General features: G+C 38.6%; 1 protein-coding gene and 1 long non-coding RNA gene across 3 annotated transcripts; one reads left to right on the top strand and one right to left on the bottom strand.

The window, feature by feature from the left end:
• Positions 1–743: 743 nt before the first annotated feature.
• On the top strand, positions 744–21,122 carry prkcdb (protein kinase C, delta b). 2 transcript variants are annotated; one of them, XM_027176397.2, is made up of 17 exons: positions 744–900; positions 10,083–10,204; positions 10,599–10,865; positions 12,952–13,117; positions 13,452–13,483; positions 13,996–14,081; positions 15,103–15,232; positions 15,642–15,742; positions 15,918–16,005; positions 16,414–16,550; positions 16,706–16,879; positions 17,091–17,182; positions 18,101–18,163; positions 18,352–18,490; positions 18,884–19,072; positions 19,219–19,347; positions 20,027–21,122. In XM_027176397.2, exons 2-17 carry the CDS (start codon positions 10,096–10,098, stop codon positions 20,183–20,185), a joined length of 2,061 nt encoding a protein of 686 aa, XP_027032198.2. In that variant the 5' UTR covers positions 744–900; positions 10,083–10,095; the 3' UTR covers positions 20,186–21,122. The 2 variants fall into 2 exon arrangements, with proteins under 2 accessions (XP_027032198.2, XP_027032197.2); XM_027176396.2 differs by having other exon boundaries at positions 16,411–16,550.
• Positions 13,124–15,089, bottom strand: LOC125140721. Its single transcript, XR_007139937.1, has 3 exons — positions 14,543–15,089; positions 13,954–14,104; positions 13,124–13,392 (listed from the first exon to the last, which is right to left on the bottom strand). It is a non-coding gene; the product is annotated as an uncharacterized LOC125140721 (long non-coding RNA).
• Positions 21,123–22,388: the final 1,266 nt, after the last annotated feature.

Genomic DNA, 22,388 nt, shown 5'->3' with positions numbered 1-22,388 from the left:
ATTTACTGTTAATCCACAGCAGGAAAGAGATTACATATTATGTTACATTGCTTTCATTGTTTCTAAATTATTTAAATTATACTAATTATGTTAATTACTTTGTCGATTAATTGAAGGAACATTTTGTCTAAACCAAACTGTCTGGTATGTAGAAAGAAACATTTTTATTACTTTTTAAGCATTTTTAAACATTACTATTTTTTCTCTTACATAAAATAGTGTGTCATGTTAATAGAAAATGTAAAATAATAATAATAATAATAATAATAATAATAATAATAATAATAATAATAATAATAATAACTATATATAGTTATTATTATTATTATTATTATTATTATTATTATTATTATTATTATTATTATTATTTATTAATGCTAAAAACATTCATCATTCTGTAAGTTATTAAAGACGACAAAGAGATTTTGTGCTTATAAATATACCTACAACTAATATAAACGTGTGCAGAAACAGCCACGCCCTTATTTTTTAACCTGTTGAAACGTCACATCGCGACGCCATGGCAACTCCCAAAAATCGCAACCGTACTAAATAGCTACTTGGCTCAAAAATGCACCCTAGTTAGTACGCTAGTATGCAATGTTTGGCGTAGCCATGGAGACGCGCGGGAAGAGAACCGCTCATGGCGTTCACATTCTCCGTACTGTTTAGTATGCTAGTATGCGGTTTAATGGACGTGGCCAATGACTATGACAGCGGGGCGGGCACACACACACACACACACGCACACACGCGCACACGCGCACACGCACGCTCTCTCTTTCTTACACACACACTTCCTCAAACACACCGTTGTGTCTGTTCTCCGGTCAGTAACATACTTTACTTTAAGTACAAGGTCGGACTAGTTGACGCAGATTTCTTGGTAGTTTCTCTGAGGTAAGTTTGATTTAAAAATTAGCTGCCTTTTGCAGCCTTTAGCTGCAAAAACTCACCGAGACGTAACTTTTTTTCACTGGTATGTTTATAGGTATACAAATACGAGGACTCATTAGAAGTGTTTCATTACATCTTTTGGCTATCAAATCAAAAACAATTCACTTTACTTGATTTATTAACACGAAATGTCGTTAATCTCCCATTTACTAAAGAATGTCATTTAAACCGCCGGTTAACAAAAAATGCACTTTTTGGACAGGAAGTAACGATAACATGAGCGTTGTTTCATCTATTGTAGCTTTAAAACCGCAGGAAAGACAATAAAAATGGTTGTAAAACGTATTTAAATGCAGTGAATGCAAGAACCGTGAGCGAGAACCGTTCTAGATTAAGTGTCGGTGAAACCGCAGAGTGAGAGTGGAACTCGGGAGTTTCGGTGTACACAGAGTAACACTATTTTATCCGTTTTCTTACACTTATTTATAGAATATCTTGCAGTTAAGTCAAATGTATTAATAAATGAGTTAAATGACACAATTCGTGAACTGATTTTCATATTTTTTGCGTTTAATTTCTTGCTATGCAGTAGATCGAGTTGCCACCTTTTTGAAATGAACCCTCGGGTCATAATCACATCTAGGTCACATTAACACTGTAGCACTGGGATTGTTAGACATTGTGGATCACAATGAACAACTAGAATTGTAGCTTTAGGTCTAGTTCACCTGGGCAGGTGTGTGTCGTGTCTCTTTAAAGCTTTTAAATGGTATGAAAATGTAAACCTTTTTTCTCCCCAAGTACACTGTATCACCATTTTGAGTTAAATTATACATACTAACTCTGAGGATCTTACATAAATGACATATAAAAGGTTCTGTGAGAAATCAGTAACACATCTTGTTGTACAGGTTGAGATTTAGCCACATACTGAAACGTTTGACTCTTGAACTTTTTACACTTGATCATTTAATTGCTCCCATGTCATGTCGTGGAAACTTATGACGTCACACACGAATAACATCTTCTATGAGTTATCTATTGCTAAAACATTGTAGGTAGTTAATACAGACGTGTTTATTTGATAGTGTATCTGACAGAGATGGGGGACTCGAGTCATATGACTTGACTCGAGTCAGACTTAAGTCGCATATTTGAGACTTGAGACTTGTTTGACAAATATTTAAAAAAAAAAAAAGACTCGATTTGACTTTGACTTGACATTCATGACTTGAGACTTACTTGTGACTAGCACATGTGTGACTTACTCCAGCCTCTGGTATGTGATTTATTAGCTTGGCTTTTAAGATGAATAAACAAAAAAAAATCAAGCTGAGTGAAACTGCCAAATAAAGCAGGTCTTTATATTCAAATAGAAACTTTAGAAACGTAAATTGTTGGTTTTAATTCCTTAAATTTATCATCACTGGGTAATCATTGAAATACAGGATTTTTTTACCCAGTAGTATTAACAGGAGAACGTAGCAACACTGTGGTATAATAATGATATTTATAATAATAATGATTATTATACCATAGCAACACTATGTCCTCCCATCTGATTTACACTCTACAATATATGAAGGATAAATGTGTCATTCACCAAGAAAAAAACAACCTAGAAGTGTTGATATAGTTCGCTTTTCTATAAAGAGTATCCAAAGTCAGCACTTTGTAACAGACAGAAGTAAAGATTTTTCTTTTACTTTTTCACCAGTCAACTTTTTATACTTTTTCTAATTTTTGGAACCGACTCTAGAACTGAATGTCTTTCTGTAATAATAAAAACAAATGCGGTGGTAAACTTCAGGACTTTTTTCCTGAAGTGTTTGTTTCTTATTTAATCATTCATCACTCTACAAAAGTGATTTTTTTATTTGCATGTTTACAGTAAAATAATTTCCTTTCATTCTTGTCATTCTTTTCATTCTGGACACACTGGATTTGCAGGTTCGGATCAGCGCTCATGCATAGAACATTTGCGAGCTGTAGCTGTATCCCTCAATGCAATCTGCTGGTTTGACTCTGACTCATTTTTCCAATGCTCGTTATTTCTCTTACCCCCACCAACAAAAGTTATTTCACACTTCTCGTTGTGACCTAAATGAATGTGACATGGACGGAGAACCCCAATACTTTGCTTGCTTTAAAGACCAGCTTTAAAGACCTTGAATGCTCTGCCTCGCTGTATTACTCTCCTGACCACAGAGCTCTGTTCTAACATGCACAATGGCTCATCCTCTTTTTACATGCAAGCATATTGATGCTGCAAACATGTGGTTTCTTTCGTTCCTGTTATTACTTCTGCCAAAGAAAACAGCCTGTAGTGTTCATTCATTCTCTTTACCTGTCAGTTGTTTGCATTACTAGTCTGTGTACCATAGGGCAATGTATTGTTTATTGTATTCATTAAGGTGCAACTGAAAGGACACAGAACAGGATCAGCTGATCTAGACAACATCTGAAGTAACTCCAAGCACTCATAATAGTTATGTCAGAACTATGCGAGAGCAGCTAGCACTCGTGGCTCTTAAACATTCTCTCTTATTAACATGGCAAGTAGCAGCAACAATCTGTGTCGAGTAATTCATGGCTGGGTTCTGTGCTCCTATTGGTTATTGGTTTTGGGGTACACTCATCGTAGGAGATGTCACACTGCTGGTAATTGTCTGAAAACTTCCGACACTGTCAGAACTTCATCTGAGGAAAAAACTGATCGCAACAGCCATTAATTGGCTGTCGGTGACCAGGTCAAACCAGCGAACAAAGACTACAGATTCTACCTTAGGATTCTAGAAATCTTTTAGGATTTTCAAAATTTGTCGAAGACGACCAAATTGTGGCCAAATCGCACAGTGTGAGCTCGGCTTAGCTCTCGCACAGACCTCGTGTAGCTCTCGCACAGACCTCGTGTAGCTCTCGCACAGACCTCGTGTAGCTCTCGCACAGACCTCGTGTAGCTCTCGCACAGACCGTGTAGCTCTCACACAGACCCTGTTAACACTCGCACAGACAATAGCAATATATTTATCCTTACCCATAACCATGAGCGGACTGTTATTCAAAAACACACACACACACACACACACACACACAGTGGCAGGCAGACAGGAGGTGCTATGAGCGCAGTTGTCGGCCTGGTGAGGTTAATGAAGTCTTTGTGAAGTGTGTACAAAGCAGAAATTGACACCAGGCTTAATGCACTGAGAGGCAAGAGCAAAGGCTTTTCACCTTTAGGGAGACATGCCAACACACACACACATACATACACAGAGTTTTGAGTTACGCTTGTGTTATATTACTCTTAACACGCATCCGTCTCATGCAAGCAAAAACACTTTTGTAATGTTATATTTTTCTCTCACTCTTTTCTCTTAGTCCTTGACACACACACACAAACTCACTTACCTCTCAGACCTGTTTTCAGACCTGTTTGTGCATTATTTGTGTGTTAATGGAACAGAGAGAGTAGCTCAGCAGGTTTGACTGAACACTAGGTCTGTTCACAAACACACACCTGCATGTACACACACACACACACACACACACACACACACACACACACACACACCATGCACATGTGCAAACAGGGATTGTGGAATACATAGTGCACCCTATTTTATTATAATTTTTTCATATATATATATAGAGGATTTTTTTCTGCTCACTGTGAGGTAGGTGTGTGTAACATAGAGCAGCTCCTGTTTCTGAGACTGAAGGTGGAGAGAAATCAATTGCTTTCCAAAATGTGTCACATGGCACCGACCTCACTATTGACCTTGAACCCTTTTTTGACTGACTCTCTCTCTCTCTCTCTCTCTTTCTCTCTCTCTCAGGCTACTTCCTTTTATTTCACCATAATATCTTTTGTAACCGGTGTGTATCGACAGGAGCTTTGTGCTTTCATTTGCTTGCAAACATCGAGTGAGAATGAAAGAAAGACAGCTCATAAAAGAGGCTTTAGCCACACTTACAGTACTGAAACTACTATGTAAAGTCTTTCTCGAAGCAGTCAAATCCGATGGAAATGTTCCTGGAGCAGTCGCTCGACAGCCTTACACTTTTGCACAGACTTGCCTCCCTGCAACGCTTTAAATCCGAACAAAGCTCCACCCATCGTTCGGGTCTGCTTAGCAGTTGACGGTGTGACAATGTTAGAAATTATTGTGGAGGGGGAATATATATTTATGACCCAGCACTGATTCAGGGAAAAGTAGCAAGATAAAAGCATCTACACCTCAAATCTGTCTTAAAATACAAACATAAAACTCTACTGCGTAACAAGATAGAATTACTAAACACAATGTTATGTGTCCATATTACACTTTAATAGATTTTTTTTTAAATACATAGCAAAAAATACAACACAGACATAAACAATTCCATTAAATATTATTCTAATCTCAAATGTCTACAAATCACATTTGTTTCTTCCTATCAAATATCTGATCCACTGATTTGTTTTTTTTTCTTTTCTTTTTTGCTGGCATTGAACCAAAACTGATGCAGCATATCGAGCCGCTGTCCTTTCTAATTATGTTGTATCATATTGATTCTTCTAAACAATTCAAGAAGACCTTTTGAAAAGAGAAAAACAGCTAAGGACACGCCTGCTAATCTAGGTGTTCTGTCTGGATTTTGACAAGCACTTTGACACAAGACTTAAAGTAAAGTATGCCAAGACTGATGGATAAATGCCACACTCACCATAGGCAGGGTAAAAAGGTTGGCCTACTTTGTTTCTTACCACATTACCCAGGGGTAGACGTCGTAGCCAACAGCTAATCAGAGCAGAGAAATCCTGCATCAGTTCTAAAACTGTGAAGATACAAAAAAACACACGCAGACTGACTACAGCAAGAAGTTTATTTTTTTTCACACCAGTCATTCTGTATGTTCGTAAAGCCAGTTTCTATTATCAAATTATCCAGTTTCAAAAAATTACTATTATGCTTGCTTCATCCAGCATCATGACGAGCAGAAAGCGAACTTTCACCGGCCCAATATCATACTTTGTAATTATATTGTATTGTATTTCATGTAAAGAGTGCTTCTTTAGTCATGAAATTCTGTCGTAATATCCTGTTTTTTAAGAATGTTCTCTTTCCTTTGTTTTAGTGTCAGCTTATTTTTGTATCAAATTAATCACTGTCTACATGAAATAACCTGGGAACCATGATTTGATTCCTTATTTGATTCCTTATCTATTTGATTCCTTATTTACTTGATTTCACAATGACTAATAACATGTCAGATACACGAAACCCACTCAAGGATGCGGAACATGAAACACACACTCACACACACACTCACGCACACTCACACTCGCAGGCTTGTTACCTTGAAACTGTGATTACAGCTGTATTGCTTGTTACTGGTGATGTGATGTGTTTGGACCACCTGCTACTGTTCATTCAGAGGCGATGCTCCAAAATTGAGCAATTCCTGTTCAAATACTTGCCCCTATTTGCAGCAATACTTCCTGAGAAAACATTAGAAGCTCTGCATGCATACACACACGACTTCCAGGACCTCATATAGCTTCACGCTTCATTTGACTGAGCACCTTATTATAGTTTATTAGTTTAGAAATCATAACTCCCTCTGTGAGAGAAAGGGGAGTGAAAGAAATGAGAGAGAGAGAGAGAGAGAGAGAGAGAGAGAGTGGTGTGTGTGTCTGTTTGTGTGTGTGTGTCTTACTGTTGAGAACGTAAAAGGTGCTGACTGCAGTCTGGGCAAAACTCCAGAAATACTCAAAGAAATATGACATGTCAAAGACAGGAATGATATTTTTATTTTTTTCCCCCCTGAGTAACTTGTTACTCACTGACTGTACTCTGCTGACTTGTGCTTCTTCAACAGCGTCTGTGTGTTAGTGTATCCAGAGAGGTTAAGAAGAGAGTAGTTAGGTATCTAAGATACACACACGTCCGTGTGTCCTGCTTACAGGTCGTCTCACGGTAACTTCTGCCACAACTGAACAAACACACCAGATGAGCAGCCACGCAGTGTGTAAACTAGTAACAATCCAGACAAGCTGTGTATGTGTGTGTTAATACTGAATGGATATCTGTGTGTGCACATGTGGATAAAGTGTCCACCCGTGTAACTGGACAGAAATGTTAATTACACCTGTGCTGAATATCCAAGGTTTATTTGCTTTTTCGAATAGCTTTGTTATTCCTACTGTTTGCTTTAGCACTCTCGAATCACACACACACACACACACACACACATGCCCACTTTCGCAAGACAGGCAAGAATTAGAGGAGTTTCATATACTTAAGGAGATTTTGTTAGCACCCCAAAAGAAAGATCACCTACATCAGGCATGTCCAAAGTCCGGCCCGGGGGCTGATTGCAGCCCGTGTTGAAATTTCCATCGGCCCGCAGCCTCTGGCATAAAATTAATAATGTGTGGCCCGTCAGCAGTGTTTTATATACTTTACCAGAAGATGGCAGCTGATCTGTGGACGCACTATCGCTGGATGACCCTTTATAGCCCATTTCTAAACTAACTGTGAGCAAACGTCATAAAAAAATAAAGCAACTAGAAGCTGTTTTAACGGCACAGCAGCGTATTTTTTACAAGAGCCCGTGAGTCAAATGAAAATTCCACAAAGGCGAGCTATGAGGTGGCAAAGCTGATTGCCAAGCAGTGCAAACTTTTTACGGAGGGCGAATTTATTGATGTCGGCCCCCACACACTCTCACCTCACCAAATCTGGCCCTCTTTGCAAAAAGTTTGGACACCCCTGACCTACATGATTTGTCTGTCTAATGTGGGAAGCATTTGCTTTGTCTTTTTTGCTTCACATTATCCATAGAGGACAAAGCATCCCCGGATTCGCACGGCTTTGTAGCACTGAATTTGAAGACATAGCGATTTGAAATTACAATCAGCCGCATCTCCTGAATATAGCAAAAATTAGAGATGGAAACATATTTATTACCAATCGCTGAATTAGGTGCTTTTAATGTTGTGGAGCATCCAAGAGGCAAAATATTTCCTGTTATAATGTTTATTATAGCAGCTGTAAACAGTCATTCCCACAACTTTTTTTATTGTCTCTCTTGATGCATAAGTTTGCACTTGATGCACTTTATTTTAACACACACAATCATACACACACACACACACACACACACACACACACACACACACACACACACACACACTTTAGCAGGATGTGTGCTACAACAGTAATCAAGGATGCAAAGGAAGTTTCCATATCTGACAGAGAAGTGTATACAAAATATAAGCACACTCATGAAGAACTCTCTCTTTCGTGCTGTCTCGCTGTCCCTATCTCTAGATGTCTAGTTGTCTTTCCTTTGCAGTGTGTGTTAATTTTTTCCGATCTCTCTCTCTCCTGGGAAACTAGTGGGTCTTTTTTAACATCTGCAGCTATGTGTGTGTGTGTGTGTGGTACATGATCTATTCTTGAAATGATTTTTCTCTCAGTACGTCAGCTTTGATGAGTTTTATGTGTTTTTAAAAAGTCAAATGTGCACAACCCGTGCTTTGTGTGCACAATGTGTGAGCGTGAGTGTTCAACACCTCTCGAAGCTCACAATCCCACACAGTCCCATTCCACCTGCTCCAATTTTCATTGGTGCCCTTAATAAGTGCCCCACTGGTATACAGAAACACTTATCCTACCCGGTTTGTTCCATTCTTTTTACAGGTCCCTTACTCTTGTGTCCCTTACCAACTTTTAGAGGCCCGGCTGCTGCTCACAATGTCTTATTACAGCATAAGAATGCCTTTATCAGCTAGCGTTAGACTGCGCCATTGTTTTGGAAAACTTCTAGCTTATCTGCAGCAGAAAAATGTACTTGGTTAAAAGCCTCTATAAGGGCTTGATACTCAGCTTGTAGCCATTTTGTGAAAAGAAGCAAGAAAATCATTTGTGCTACTCAGGAACCAACTGTTTGGCCAAAAAATGCCGCCTGGAATCTGCAGCTCAGACGCGTCTAATCCTCACTATAGCAACGTTCTAAAACCCTGCTCTCACACCCCCGTCTTGTTGTTTTAGAGCAACACTGTGACCACATTCTGATCTGGGATCAGTTTCCATCAAGACTCAAATCCAGTGAACTAGTGAGCTGGTCTGAGATCAGCTTCTGGCAGCGTTCATGCCGAGATCCATTTCATCCAGAACTTTCAAACTTCACTTGATCTGATCTGGGATCACGTTTCTTCCAGTATCTATGGCAGTTTTTGTGCTAGTCAGTTTTAGAGCTGACCTGGGATCAGCTTCTTCCAGCACCTATAATTTGAATTTGTACACTAGTTTAAGTGCCAGTGACCTGAGATCAAATTCGTCTTCCATTGTCTGTGCCAGATTGAATTGAGGGAACACCCTCATTGATTGAGCATCATGGGAGGCCCTGCTATTGGATATGAAGCTGTTTGCATAAAAGAATCAGAATCTATAAACAGTTTCTTTCCAGTTACAAGTCACAGCTTCCAGACCGCTTCCTTGTTTTTACCCTGTAAAGTCCCTCTGTCATATATTTGTTGCATATCTGAACTGTAATCTGTCATGTTGTGAAATGGTGTAAAGGCCAGTTGTGACACACTTCAACCATGGAATCTCTTGCGAGAGGGTGTGCGTTTGTTTTCGGATGTGCGCAGTTGTGTTTTGAGCTTTAATACCATCAGGAATGCAGTTCAGTCCAACTGCAGTTGCTATGTTTGGAAATTGACCTCTAATAAAGTTGAAGTATATGAAAGTGTATTTTAAATGAAATTTGGTACATAAAGGGCATAAAAATGATGTAAACACAGGAAAATGTGTAAGATTTCTCTTTTCACAAAAGAAAAGGGAACAAGAAATTACAAAAGACCTCGATAACCAGAACAGCACAAGGTTTTTGCCTTTTTTTTAATTTATTTTTTTAAAGCAAGCTTCTGATCACGCATCTACGTTCAAACTTTTCACAGGTGATCCTTCCAGCTTAAAAAAAAGCGTCACACTTACAGCTTATGATGTCGCTTGAGGGAAATGAAAAAAAAAAATATTCACTGTCGTGCGAGCGGTTACTGTGTGGGACGTTTTAATGTGGAAGTTTCTTTCTCTGTGGCAACTCCTAAGACATTTCCTGTACATAGATCCAGCACTGCATACAGCTTTGTGAATATGTTTCATCTTTGTGCCTGTTTCCCATTTGTCTTTCAGGTGTGAGTTCACCATGGCTCCGTTCCTGCGGATCGCCTTCAACGAGTTTAGTTTAGGAAATCTTCCTCCATCGACCACTGACCCATTCTGTGCCATCAAGATGAAGGAGTCCCTCAGCACAGGTTAGTATGTCTGAGTAAAACACACGCACACAATGCTACCTATATAATAATGCTCTGGATTGTTATAAGTACTTTGAAGCACTAACTTATTAAAATTAGTGCTTCACCCTTAGTCGAAAGAAAAGGATTTGCAGAGAAAGGGTGGAAATTTTACACCATGACAAAAATAGTGACTTCTCTGTTTGTGACGTAACCAGAGGAACAATCCTGTGATGCAAGTCTGTTAAGGGATTTAAAAATTAACTCCTGAAAATAAGTTAGATGTATAAGAAGGCCAGCCAAAGAGCTCCATTAAGCAGAAATGAATTCATAAAACGCAGCTAGGCGAATCTAAGCTAGGTATAAATTTAACTTGCTATTTGAACTCTCCATCTCTCTTTCTCTCTCTTTCCAGAGCGGGGAAAGACTCTCGTCCAGAGGAAGCCTACCATGTACCCAGCGTGGAAGTCCACCTTTGATGCTCATATCTACGAAGGTCGTGTAATCCAAGTTCTTCTGATGAAGACTGCTGAGGAGCCTCTCTCTGAGGCCACCGTGGGCGTATCGGCCCTCGCGGAGCGCTGCAAAAAAGCCAACGGTCGATTAGAATTCTGGGTAGACCTGCAGCCCTCTGGGAAGGTCATGATGTCTGTGCAGTTCTTTGTTGAAGATAATGACTTGGGTGGGTGGACATTTTATATATATTTATATATAAAGTTTTTCACAGATGAGTTCGTTAATGTTGCCAAAGTTCACACATTTACACGATATAGAAATATTCAAAGCAAGTCATAAAAAAAATATATACATCATATTGAGGTCATATCATGTTCACTTAGGTTTATACATGTTTTTAGGGACCAGACATTTTGAGCTTTGGTTCTAACCTTTTTAATCATATAAGGATTATATAAATACATATTTATTACCTAGAACAAATGTAACAGTATTGACAGTTAATTGTTGAACCGGTATAGTGCACCCTAGTGGTGATGCAGTGTTAATACCACATTTTTCATCCCGGTTCAGCCTTTACTGAGTGAACAAATCCCAAATAAAACCCCAAAAAGCAGCACCAAGTGTGAGTGAAAGGGAATAAACATTTACCCTTTATCTCTTTAACTTTTTTCTTCGAAGTCTAGTGCAGACTTCATGTTGTTATTGTGGAAAAGTCAGGAAGGATTTAGCACCTTTGGCAGTGGCAAGGACAGGGTAGAGTGTGTAGTGTTACTGGAGCGTTTGTTGAGGGTAACGGTTGAGATGGCAGACACCCTTGCTGGTTCCACCCTTGTTTCATAGGCTTCCTGAAAGGAGGCACAGTCATGCCTATTTATAGAGCTCATGTCTGAACAGAACTCTGCTCTGTCCTCAGAGTGTGAGCAGGCCTCCTGACAGCAGCTTCTAATCCAAAACACACACCAAACACTGCGTCTTGTCAATAAGCCATAAACCGAAGCATAATGTTTGCCTTTGTCTATTGCCTCCACTTCTTTATTCTTTCTGTCCTTTCTTTTCTCATCATTCTCGACTCTTTTTGTCTTCCCTCTTTCTTTCTACCGTCTTGACCCCATTCACGCTCTGCTCCGTTGGCTGTGTCCCGCAATACCATTTACCACAACACCAGTTACTTCCCAGAAGTTTCACAACAATCTGCTCCTTGTGTATTTCTCACCCATTATTAAATGTCACGTATACGTGTTAAATACATAAGACACAAAGTGACACCGTATCACGTAATATTTACGTAAAATTTTGGCTTAAACAGGCCTTTTGCATTAGCCTCATTGTGGTATGACCATTCTTTAGTATTTGTACCGTAGTCATGCTGCTATGGCATGGTTACGGTTATTTGAAGGCCATCATGGTAATCCACCATTATCCTAGCACTAATGCATCACTGAGCATCTTAGTACGCTGCAGAAATGAGCATCCTCATATCTGATCCGTAGAACTACACTCGAAGTGAATTACAGTCTTAGACAATTTCCTAATGAGCTTTTCTTAAAGAATAGACATTTTTGTGCAGTGTGTAATAGCTACATTTTATACTGTATACTATACCATTTTACACATCTGACAAGTGTACAAGTTCAGAAAGCAACGCTTGGCAAGGAATTAATAGGTGGCTGTGGTCGGAACGTTTGCCAAGTCTTGCCAAGCCAGTCGGGGGAAAGATGAGTCAGTCGGTAAATTAAGGGAGTGTGAAAAGCAGTGTCAGCTTCACTTAATACACTGGAACTCCCCTTGGTGTGTTTTTATTTTAAGGGGTTTCTCGGTGGGTAGGGGGGGGTGGGGGGGTAGATTGGTGTCAGAACACAGCACAGAGCACAAGGCTTTCTTAAGTACATTACAAGCTTGTAGTATTTTTCATTTATTTATTGACCGAATAACTTGGTAAAGATTTTAGATTTTAACGAATCTCATGAGTGTGTGATAATCATCATTTTAATTTCAATGAATTTAATCCATTAGAGTCAATTCATTGAAGAGTCTGGTTCATAATAATCATAATGACGATAGCAACAACAATAAGGAGTATCTGTAAAGTCTTTATGCCAAGAACTATATGCTGATAAAATTTTAGACCATGTGGCTACACATATTGAACACCTAGGGCTTCTCTGACCTTACTTTAAGATTGCAGGGGCTTCTGAAGACCTTTATAATCATTTATGTTATTTTAGCAACAACCTTATTATTACAAATGTCGTTAATATGCAGTGTAGTGTTTTGTAGGTCTATAAAGTCTTGTTCGATCTGTGTTTCAGAGAGCAAAGCATCCGCCAGTGAGAAAGAGGCCGACACTCTATTAACGCTGACTCGAAGGAGAGGAGCCATCAAACAGGCCAAGGTTCACTGCATCAAAAACCACGAGTTTACCGCCACCTTTTTCAAACAGCCGACGTTCTGCTCCGTCTGCAGGGAATTTGTCTGGTGAGTGGATGGATGGAGGGAAACATCATTATAAGAAAACATTGCATTATTATGCAAACATCAGTTGAAGTATTAAACAGAATTGTTTAGTTTCCACACCTGTCAGTGCTTTGTGTCATCTTCCTTCTTCTGTCTGCTGCTTATCGTCACCTACAGTATAAGCTGTCTCTACTGGTTCTGAGGCCTTCCTCTGAGTCACATCAAAACATTTTGGCTATTCCTTCCTGGTGTGTGTGCGTTTGTGCGTGTAAATTGCTCAGTAATTTTGGCCTCATCTACACAGATAAAACATTAATGTAGAAAATACACTAACACTTTCTTTGTCCATTTACAGGGGGCTCAACAAACAGGGCTACAAATGCAGACGTGAGTGTTTTTATATCTCTTCTTAACTCACTTACTCGGAACACACTGACACGCGCACACACACACACACACACACACACACTGTTACTACAACTACATTTAATACATAAAACCAGGCGTCAGTATCTTTGTACCACTATCTGATTGTTACTTTTTCCAGTTTTATAGATCTAATAGTAATCAATTTGGTATGTTTGGAAAACAAACAAACGTACAAAAAATAAATTCAGTGAATATTTGTTTCTTTAAAAGCTCAAACATATATAAATATTATTCAGATACTTTGGTAATCTCACATTTTATAATCTTCTGGTCTGACTTTCTGGACCACATATGAATCCTAGTTATAGTATTATATAGTGGTTATATTTTCCTTGTAGCAGTTAAGTTAGTTAGCAGACAGGTTCATTTTAACATTTGTTGTCACATTTGAAACATGTACAAGAAGCTAAAATAAAACATATTCTCACCTAATGTAACCTCTGTTCTCTTGCCCTCTGCTTCTTTCCCAGAATGCAATGCGGCCATTCACAAGAAATGCATTGATAAGATCATCGGGAGATGCACAGGAACGGCAACCAACAGCCGAGACACTGTGGTAAGGACTGACGCACTGTTTATCTGTTAAAGTAAACACAGATCTTCTGTCAGCCCCACAGTGCATGGAGGTGACCATGGGACTGTCTGGAATTAACTTCAGTTGAAAAGCACATCAACAAGTCTTGTGGTTGTGAGGGCCAACAGATTTACCTCCAGCCTGTAGAATTAGTTGTAGTTTCTAGAGCTCGATCAAAGTCAAATTACTGGACAGTAGTATAAAACTACATGCATACCAAAAATAAAATAAAAAAGCTAGCAGAAAATTAGCAACAGGAACTGAAGTGTTAATGCAATAGAATTGAAACGGGTCTGTTAGATGCCAGATGACTAGTGAAAACAACTAGAAAAACATGGAAAAAATCCAATATTCCTTTTATTTTATTGTATTGTTAAATCCTCAAAACCACAAACTCCACCGTCTTGAAGCGTTTCCCATGTTGTAAATTTTAACAGTTTTACCTTGACTGCTTCAAAACACTGACGCAGGAAACTTCTTCCATAAATCTGCAGTAAATCAACACTTGGTGCCTTTTTAATGCTAGAAGCTTTAGGCCAGGGAGTGAAAGGGTTGAGTTCCAGCAGGACAGACTGGCAGCTTACAGACTCACAAGGATCACAAGGATCAGAGTCTTCTGTTGATCAATCAATAGAGGCATGTGCGCTCTAAAAGCCCATACAGCTCAGTCGTGTACACAGTGGCAATGAGGCAGCTTACAGAGCCACTGGTCTGCATTTGATGAGCCAAAGATCTGCTATGGGAAAAATTACAATGCAGGACTTGTGTTATATAGACAAAAGCCACTACCTGATATCTAAGCTTCTCAAAGCTTTCGGCGTCTGGTAGTAGTTACTGTTAGATAGAGAAAGAGCAGGAAAGAGCAGGAAACTCTAATACTCTAACTCTAAGAGTTCTGTTCATTTAGAGAGGCACCATGCAGCGGGATCGAGGCTGCATTAGAAATCACAGATCTCTGGGTCTACAGTGCCAGTTAAATTATGGCTCCTTTGTTTGTCTGCAGTTCCAGAAAGAGCGCTTCAAGATTGACATGCCACATCGCTTCAAGACTCACAACTACATGAGTCCTACCTTCTGTGATCACTGCGGAAGTCTGCTTTGGGGAATGGTCAAGCAAGGCCTTAAGTGCGAAGGTGAGATGGGATTTAATGTCTGTCTGTCTCTCTCTGTGTAGCTCATGTATGTAGTTTTTTTTTAGCTTTTCAGATTCTTTCATCTCTTCTCCTGCCTCACATATACCATGTCTAAAAGCAGATCAAGAATCTTAAATAAATCATCTAATCAAGCAATTTATTTAATACCCTATTAAGTAGGTGATCATGCATTAATCCATACACTACATTCTGATTGGCTGAAACTTAACCCCTGGTCTCACGGTGCATGATTCATCAGTAGCAATCACTAAAGTGACACAATTGATTTTTGTTTCTGCTTTCATTATGTTAACACTGGTTCAAAATGCCATTCTTTGTAGTTCTCTTTATCCATTGTCTCTCTCTCTATTCTTTTTTTAATAAAAATATCTGTCTTCTGCCTGTTTAGACTGTGCGATGAACGTCCACCACAAATGCCAGAGAAAAGTAGCCAACCTCTGTGGTATAAACCAGAAACTTCTTGCCGAAGCTCTGAACCAAGTTAGCCTAGTAAGTGACCCACAGCGTGGTTTATACTCCAAGTTATCAGTGCACTTGTAGCCACTTACATCAGCGTATATTCAGTTCCTACTATTTTCTGTTTGCTGGCTTTCTTTTTATAATGGCTTTATGGTGGTGATAAAAATAGTTTTTATCGACATATTCTTTATCCTGTACTTCTCAGAAATCCTCCACAAAGCGTCCTGATTCCTCTGTGTCAGACATCGGCATCTATCAGGATATAGCCAAACATGTGCCGTCAGATCCTGGTGGTAAGTCTTTATTATACCATCCTGTTTCTTTCTTTTATTGCATACAAACCCCAGCTTTCCAGAAACACTGTACAGATAAGATATATAATATAATCTTTATTTACCACTACATTAATATTTTAACATTATATGACAACATTGTGGAAAATTGAAAATAGATTTTAATTAATTTCCTTTTTTTTTTTAATATAAAGCAATAATAACTGAAGGCAGCTGAATGGGGAGGAAAAAATATTCTGATTTTATTGATTTTATTTTGTGTTTTTTTTTTGTTTCCAGTGTAAAATAATAAATTATTTTAATAATAACTTTTGTAGATATGATCTAATTATGTGAGTGTTAAATAATCCTAACACGGCTGATGATGTGTTTGCGTGTTGTTTTGTTGTTCTCTGTGTATGTTAGCAGATAGCACTCCGTATGACAAACTGTGGGATGGTCACACTCCCACACCTGCCACCGTCCCACACCAAAACCTTTCCACACGCCTCTACGTTGAACAGTTTGAGTTTCACAAAGTGTTGGGTAAAGGCAGCTTCGGCAAGGTAAAAACTTCCACATACACGCAGTAAACACACAAACCCGAGTATGTATCACATTGTGCTTTATAACGATTGGTTTGATCAGGAAACATTTAAAAGCGCATTCAAGAAGCTCGTGATCTGTTACGACACTACAGTAATGTGTTTGCATGCGTTAGGTCCTCCTGGCAGAGCTGAAGGGCCGCGGCGAGTTCTTTGCAGTGAAGGCGCTGAAGAAGGACGTGGTGCTAATGGACGACGACGTGGAGTGCACCATGGTGGAGAAAAGGGTGCTAGCGTTAGCCTGGGAAAACCCCTTCCTCACGCACCTCTACGCTACCATCCAAACCAAGGTACAGTAACACCTCGTAGAGTGAAATTGTGCTTTCAAACTTTGTTTAGTTTTGAGTACTACAACAACACAAAAGTTAGATAAGACATTGTATACATTTTAATGTGCATCCTATTTATACACTCGGAGCTTAATAAATCTGTCACGTACACATGACGGAAATGCCAGTCTGCATATTCATAATGTTTCTTTAACATAATATCTGTCAACAGGAGCACTTATTCTTTGTGATGGAGTATCTAAATGGAGGAGATTTGATGTTTCACATTCAGGATAAAGGCAGATTTGATCTTTACCGAGCCACGTAAGTTTCCCATAAAGAACTGCACAACTTGCCAAACAAGACTGTCATCTGTACTTACAGTACTCTGGGGATTATCTGACGAACTTGATGATCAGGTCCTTCACTATGTTCTGTATCTATGAAGATACATTATTTTTCAGTATCTAAAGGAAGTGCTCATTGGGTAATGCATTTAATCCTAAATATAAAGACTTAACCTGATGTTTCGTATCGGCCTAATTAGAATGATGTAAGATTTTCCAGTGACTAATTAGAGCCCGGTTGTTTTTAATAAAATAAACAAAACAACAATCAGACATTTCACTTATAGACTCACCTAGTAGCACCAACACCCCTGGTGAATAGTGCAGTTTTCCACTGAGCCCAATCATGTGGAATTCCAATCATGTGGAATTCATACACTCCTGTAGGTAAAGTGCGTCACCTGAAGATTAGAAAAACATCACCTGACCTTTTTCCAGTGTTCAGCTGTCTAGATTCGGTGAGACTTTGCAGGCTTACAGGAGTGTAACCTTCTGTTGTAGGCCATCAGCAGGGAGATTTGATGTGTAAAGATGCTTTTCTGATCAATACGATTATACGTACGGTTACTGCAACATTTGATGTGGACATTAAATTAGGCTCTTCACCTGTGTTTGCGTGATTTTTATGTATTGTGCTGCTGATAAGTGATTGACGGTGTAATTATACGGTTGCTAATAAAGTGGCTAGTGCATATACATATTCCTTACTAAGATGGTTTCTTTTCGATCATTTAAACCGGTCACTTGCGCTTGAGTTTTAACAGATTATCAGTCTGTTATAGACACTTTAACTTGTTTGCATGCATTATGGTCTGGTGAGATGGGTTAGATATTTTGGATGTAAAGTGTATATATAAATGTATGTATATTTAAACCCTGTGTTCTGTCACTTCAGGTTTTATGGTGCTGAAATTATTTGTGGCCTGCAGTTCCTTCATTCCAGAGGCATAATATACAGGTGAGATGCTGGTAAAAGATCGCAGGTATTTCCTCCTATTTGCCCTGGGTTACCCTGAATAGCCAAGAAACTCTGAATCACTAGAAGAATAGAATGTAATCTATTAATATATTACTGGTTTAAAACTTTTTTTTATCTTTCACAATATAACCTAGTGATCATGACCTGATCTCGGATGTGTTTTTCAGGGACTTGAAGCTGGATAATGTGATGCTGGATAAAGACGGTCACATTAAGATCGCAGACTTTGGCATGTGTAAGGAGAACGTGTTTGGAGAGAATCGTGCCACCACTTTCTGTGGAACGCCTGATTATATTGCACCAGAGGTGTGTGTGTGTGTGTGTGTGTGTGTGTGTGTGTGTGTGTGTGTTTCAAGTTCAAGTTTTTCTTTATTGTCAACTCTTTCACATGTACAGTACATACATGGAGAATTGAAATATATGTGTGTGTGTGGGTGGGTGTTCTCTGATATTCAGGAAATAATGTCAGCATTGACCCTAACATGTCCTGTGGGAGCACTTTGGCTCCAGTAAATCCCCAGAATATACATGCCTAATATTCAAATACTTTTTTCGACCTAGACTTTCGTCAGTTCAGTCACCAGAAATTCCAAAAAGGAATGTAAAGCATGTGATAATGGCCAGGAATGTTAAAAATTGTAATGCAATAATAAGTGATGATAGCGATGTATTAAAAGCTGTGTACGTGTTTGTGCTCAGATCTTACTCGGGCAGAAATACACGTTCTCTGTGGACTGGTGGTCGTTCGGAGTGCTGGTTTATGAGATGCTGATCGGCCAGTCACCGTTCCAAGGTGATGACGAGGACGAGCTGTTTGAATCGATCAGAATGGAAACGCCTCACTACCCACGCTGGATCACCAAGGAGGCGAAGGACCTGCTGGAGAAGGTTACAGAGATACTGAACACTGCCTGTTTATTACTATATTATTCACCTTAAAACTGCACAAAACATAACCCTAAGCTGCTGAATTGTGCTTTTCATTTTGATTTTTTTTTTTTTTCATTTTCAACTGACATATCTCTGTTTTATAGTTATTCGAAAGGGAACCTACCCGCCGGCTTGGCATCGTGGGGAACATACGTGGACATGCCTTCTTCAAGACAATCAACTGGCCTGCACTTGAGAAACGAGAGGTCACACCCCCGTTCAAGCCTAAAGTGGTACGCTCTTTAGGCTTCTTACATTGTCCGATTACATTACAAATATACGTCTATATGAGGTGAAGACTCGGATGATTACGTCTGTAATCATGATGAATAATCGGACATAAGTCATTAGAGAGTCTGTGATTCTGTGCTATTTGATTCGATCATCAGTCTGATCGTGTTAATGCTTTATGCCTGTTTAGTGTTTTATTCCAATTAGCACATTATATCGGAGCATGAAGGGCAAAAATTCAGCTTAGATAAAAGGAGTAGCAATGATTTGCCGGTTTCATCTAAGTATGGAAAACTGTGGTGGAGAAAATTGTTTAAACAAAATGTGTCTTCCTGGAGTTTCGGTGTTTTATACTTGCCCTTGAGTATGTACAGATATTAAAGCACCAGTGAGATACAGATTTTAGGCAGTTGATTATTTATGTGGACAATTTATGTGGATACATTATCGTATTAACACACATTTCCTGGGTTTTACTTCTGGAAAAATAATGCCAGTTTGATGCATAGGCTGGGAAAGTCAAACAAACGTTCCATGCGAACGCACACTGATTGGAACTAAATTGATATTTAATGAACCGCAACACAGTCAGTATGATTACTCTCATGTTTGATTACCGTGTGCAAGCCAGACGATTGCCAGTCTGCACTCTGATTGACGTGTGCTCTCGTCCAACCACAGAAATCCCCCAACGACTGCAGCAACTTTGACCGTGAATTCCTGAGCGAGAAACCCCGCCTCTCACACAGCGACAAGAACCTGATCGACTCCATGGACCAGTCTGCATTCGCCGGCTTCTCATTCATCAACCCCAAATTGGAAGCTATTATGGAGAAATGAGACATGTTGTTATTGCTATAACTGAGACACACTTGCACTCGGAGGGCACTGGAGCTCTCTGGGTCCAACCAGTGTTGGACACAGCCACCCTCTGCATGGACTCCATCACAAATACTCACTTTCCTTGACCTAACGTGCCCAAGCTTGCTCTTCTGCTCAAAGTGTGAATGAAGTGTACTAGATCAGAAAATGCACAAGCAAAACCAGCTCACAAACAAATACCACTGCGCCCCCTAGGGACCAAGTAATAAATGTTTCTTTTTCTTTTTTTTTAATTTCTCTTGATCCAATGAACTGTATCTGATGTACTGTATTTTGATGTTGTAATATAGGAAGCAGGTATTGGTTGACACGTAGGAAGATTGTTCCCACTCACAACTTGGACCTCACAAATGCCAGTGATTTTCCTTTCTCGTCAGCAGTGTTCTTATTGACAAATTGGTGTTTTTTTTTTCTTTTTCTAGTGTTGCCCTTTTTTTCTTTTATTTTTAAACACCTTTGCTTTTACACCAGGTTTTCCCTTAAATATATAAAGCAGGAGTACTGGATTCACTTAGATCACCTTCCAAATAGCTCCACAAAGAAAGGCAAAATCTAGCCTGCTAATCGAACTACACACTCCTGTGTTCTAGAAACCACAGCCAAAATAATTCATTCTATTGTTCTTATAGCCTATGGTACTAGATTTTGCTACAAAATAAATAGTGGGTGGAGGTTTAATATCCACATTCAACTAAAAACTGAGATAAAGGATATATGATGTTACTATACATGTAGGTGTTTTTTTTTTTTTAAGAATTACAATGTGTGTATATATATATATATAAATGTATGTATATTGTTCTGAGCTATTGTCATTGTTGGGAAGATAAGGATGTTTTTTGTTTTTTATTACACTTCAGAACCCATTATAATAAAAAGCATCTTTATCGAGGAAGGCTGGAGTCATAGTCACATGTGGTGTTTTATTAAGGAAGGAGGATTAACTCTCCATCGAATCATGTTAAAAAATTAGGAGAACAATTGCAAGTATTTTATAGTCACCCTAAATCCTCTAAAATGGCTTTTTTTAATTTTTTTTTTTTTTTTACATTTTCATATTTTATCTCATGAATGTATTTAGAACCTCAAACATCACTGGAGTTTAGTTATTGAACAGGTAAGTGTTACTGTGTCATAAAATAAAGGCAGGTAAGGTTTTTGATGCAAATTATATATTTCTTTTAATAGCAATGGAGTTGTGGGTGTTATTAGCTGCTTCTAAATATCTTTTTATTTCTGCATTTTTGACCGGTAAACATTTGTATGTTCAGTACCTCCTTATATTGTTGAATAGAATTTTTATTATACACAATTAAAAAAAAAAGCTCTAAGGCCTATCCTGAGCAAATGATGAAATTGTGTAATAACATTTATGACCGAAATGTGACATCATATAACATATGACTTGGATTATAGCATTACAACTGACATAATAATAATAATAATAATAATAATAATAATAATAATAATAATAATAATAATAGTGGTTAGATTATATTAATAAATGTTTAATAAAACAAACCTTTTGAAGGAAAGAAAGTAAAAACTATGTGAACTATGTTCATTTATTTATTTATTTATAGCTCCTTTTATAAAGCCTCCATGTCGGTGTGTGTTTACAAGGAGAAACTGAAAGGAAGGAAATAGCAGTACTTGCTGTGTTACACGATTATTTGTTTAATTTATAAAAGTATTCTTTCAGATATTAAACATTACTGATTGAGGACTCGCGCAATTGGGAGCCACTCGCACAATTAAAGCACATTAAATGCTAAATTTCTATCACCACGTGCTCTGAGTTGTACTATGTGACTCCGCAGCGCGAGGGGGCGCAACAGTATCACTCGCTCACCAATATACAATACACAATTACAGCTTAGCAGAGATGACAGAAAACGGTCTTTGATTAGAGAATACATAAAATGACATTGTAAACAATTCTTACGCCTATAAAAGTTATTTTAAATGATATTTTATAGTAGCTATGTGCACATATTGAAACGTGAAATTACAATAATGTCTAAATGAAACGAGTTTATTTTTGATGAACCGCTTAACACGTCGCCTGAAACTAATATTAAATATTGAAATCTGTCTCCCTCTTCTGGTCACGGTGTGTAACTGTATGTCTCTGGAGTTCCGCCTTTGTCTGGTTTACCTG

The sequence above is a fragment of the Tachysurus fulvidraco genome, chromosome 2 (assembly GCF_022655615.1).
Source record: "Tachysurus fulvidraco isolate hzauxx_2018 chromosome 2, HZAU_PFXX_2.0, whole genome shotgun sequence".
NCBI classification, from domain to species: Eukaryota; Metazoa; Chordata; class Actinopteri; order Siluriformes; family Bagridae; genus Tachysurus; species Tachysurus fulvidraco.
Note: the sequence above shows the minus strand (reverse complement) of the source record. Positions and strands in the feature narration are given on the sequence as shown.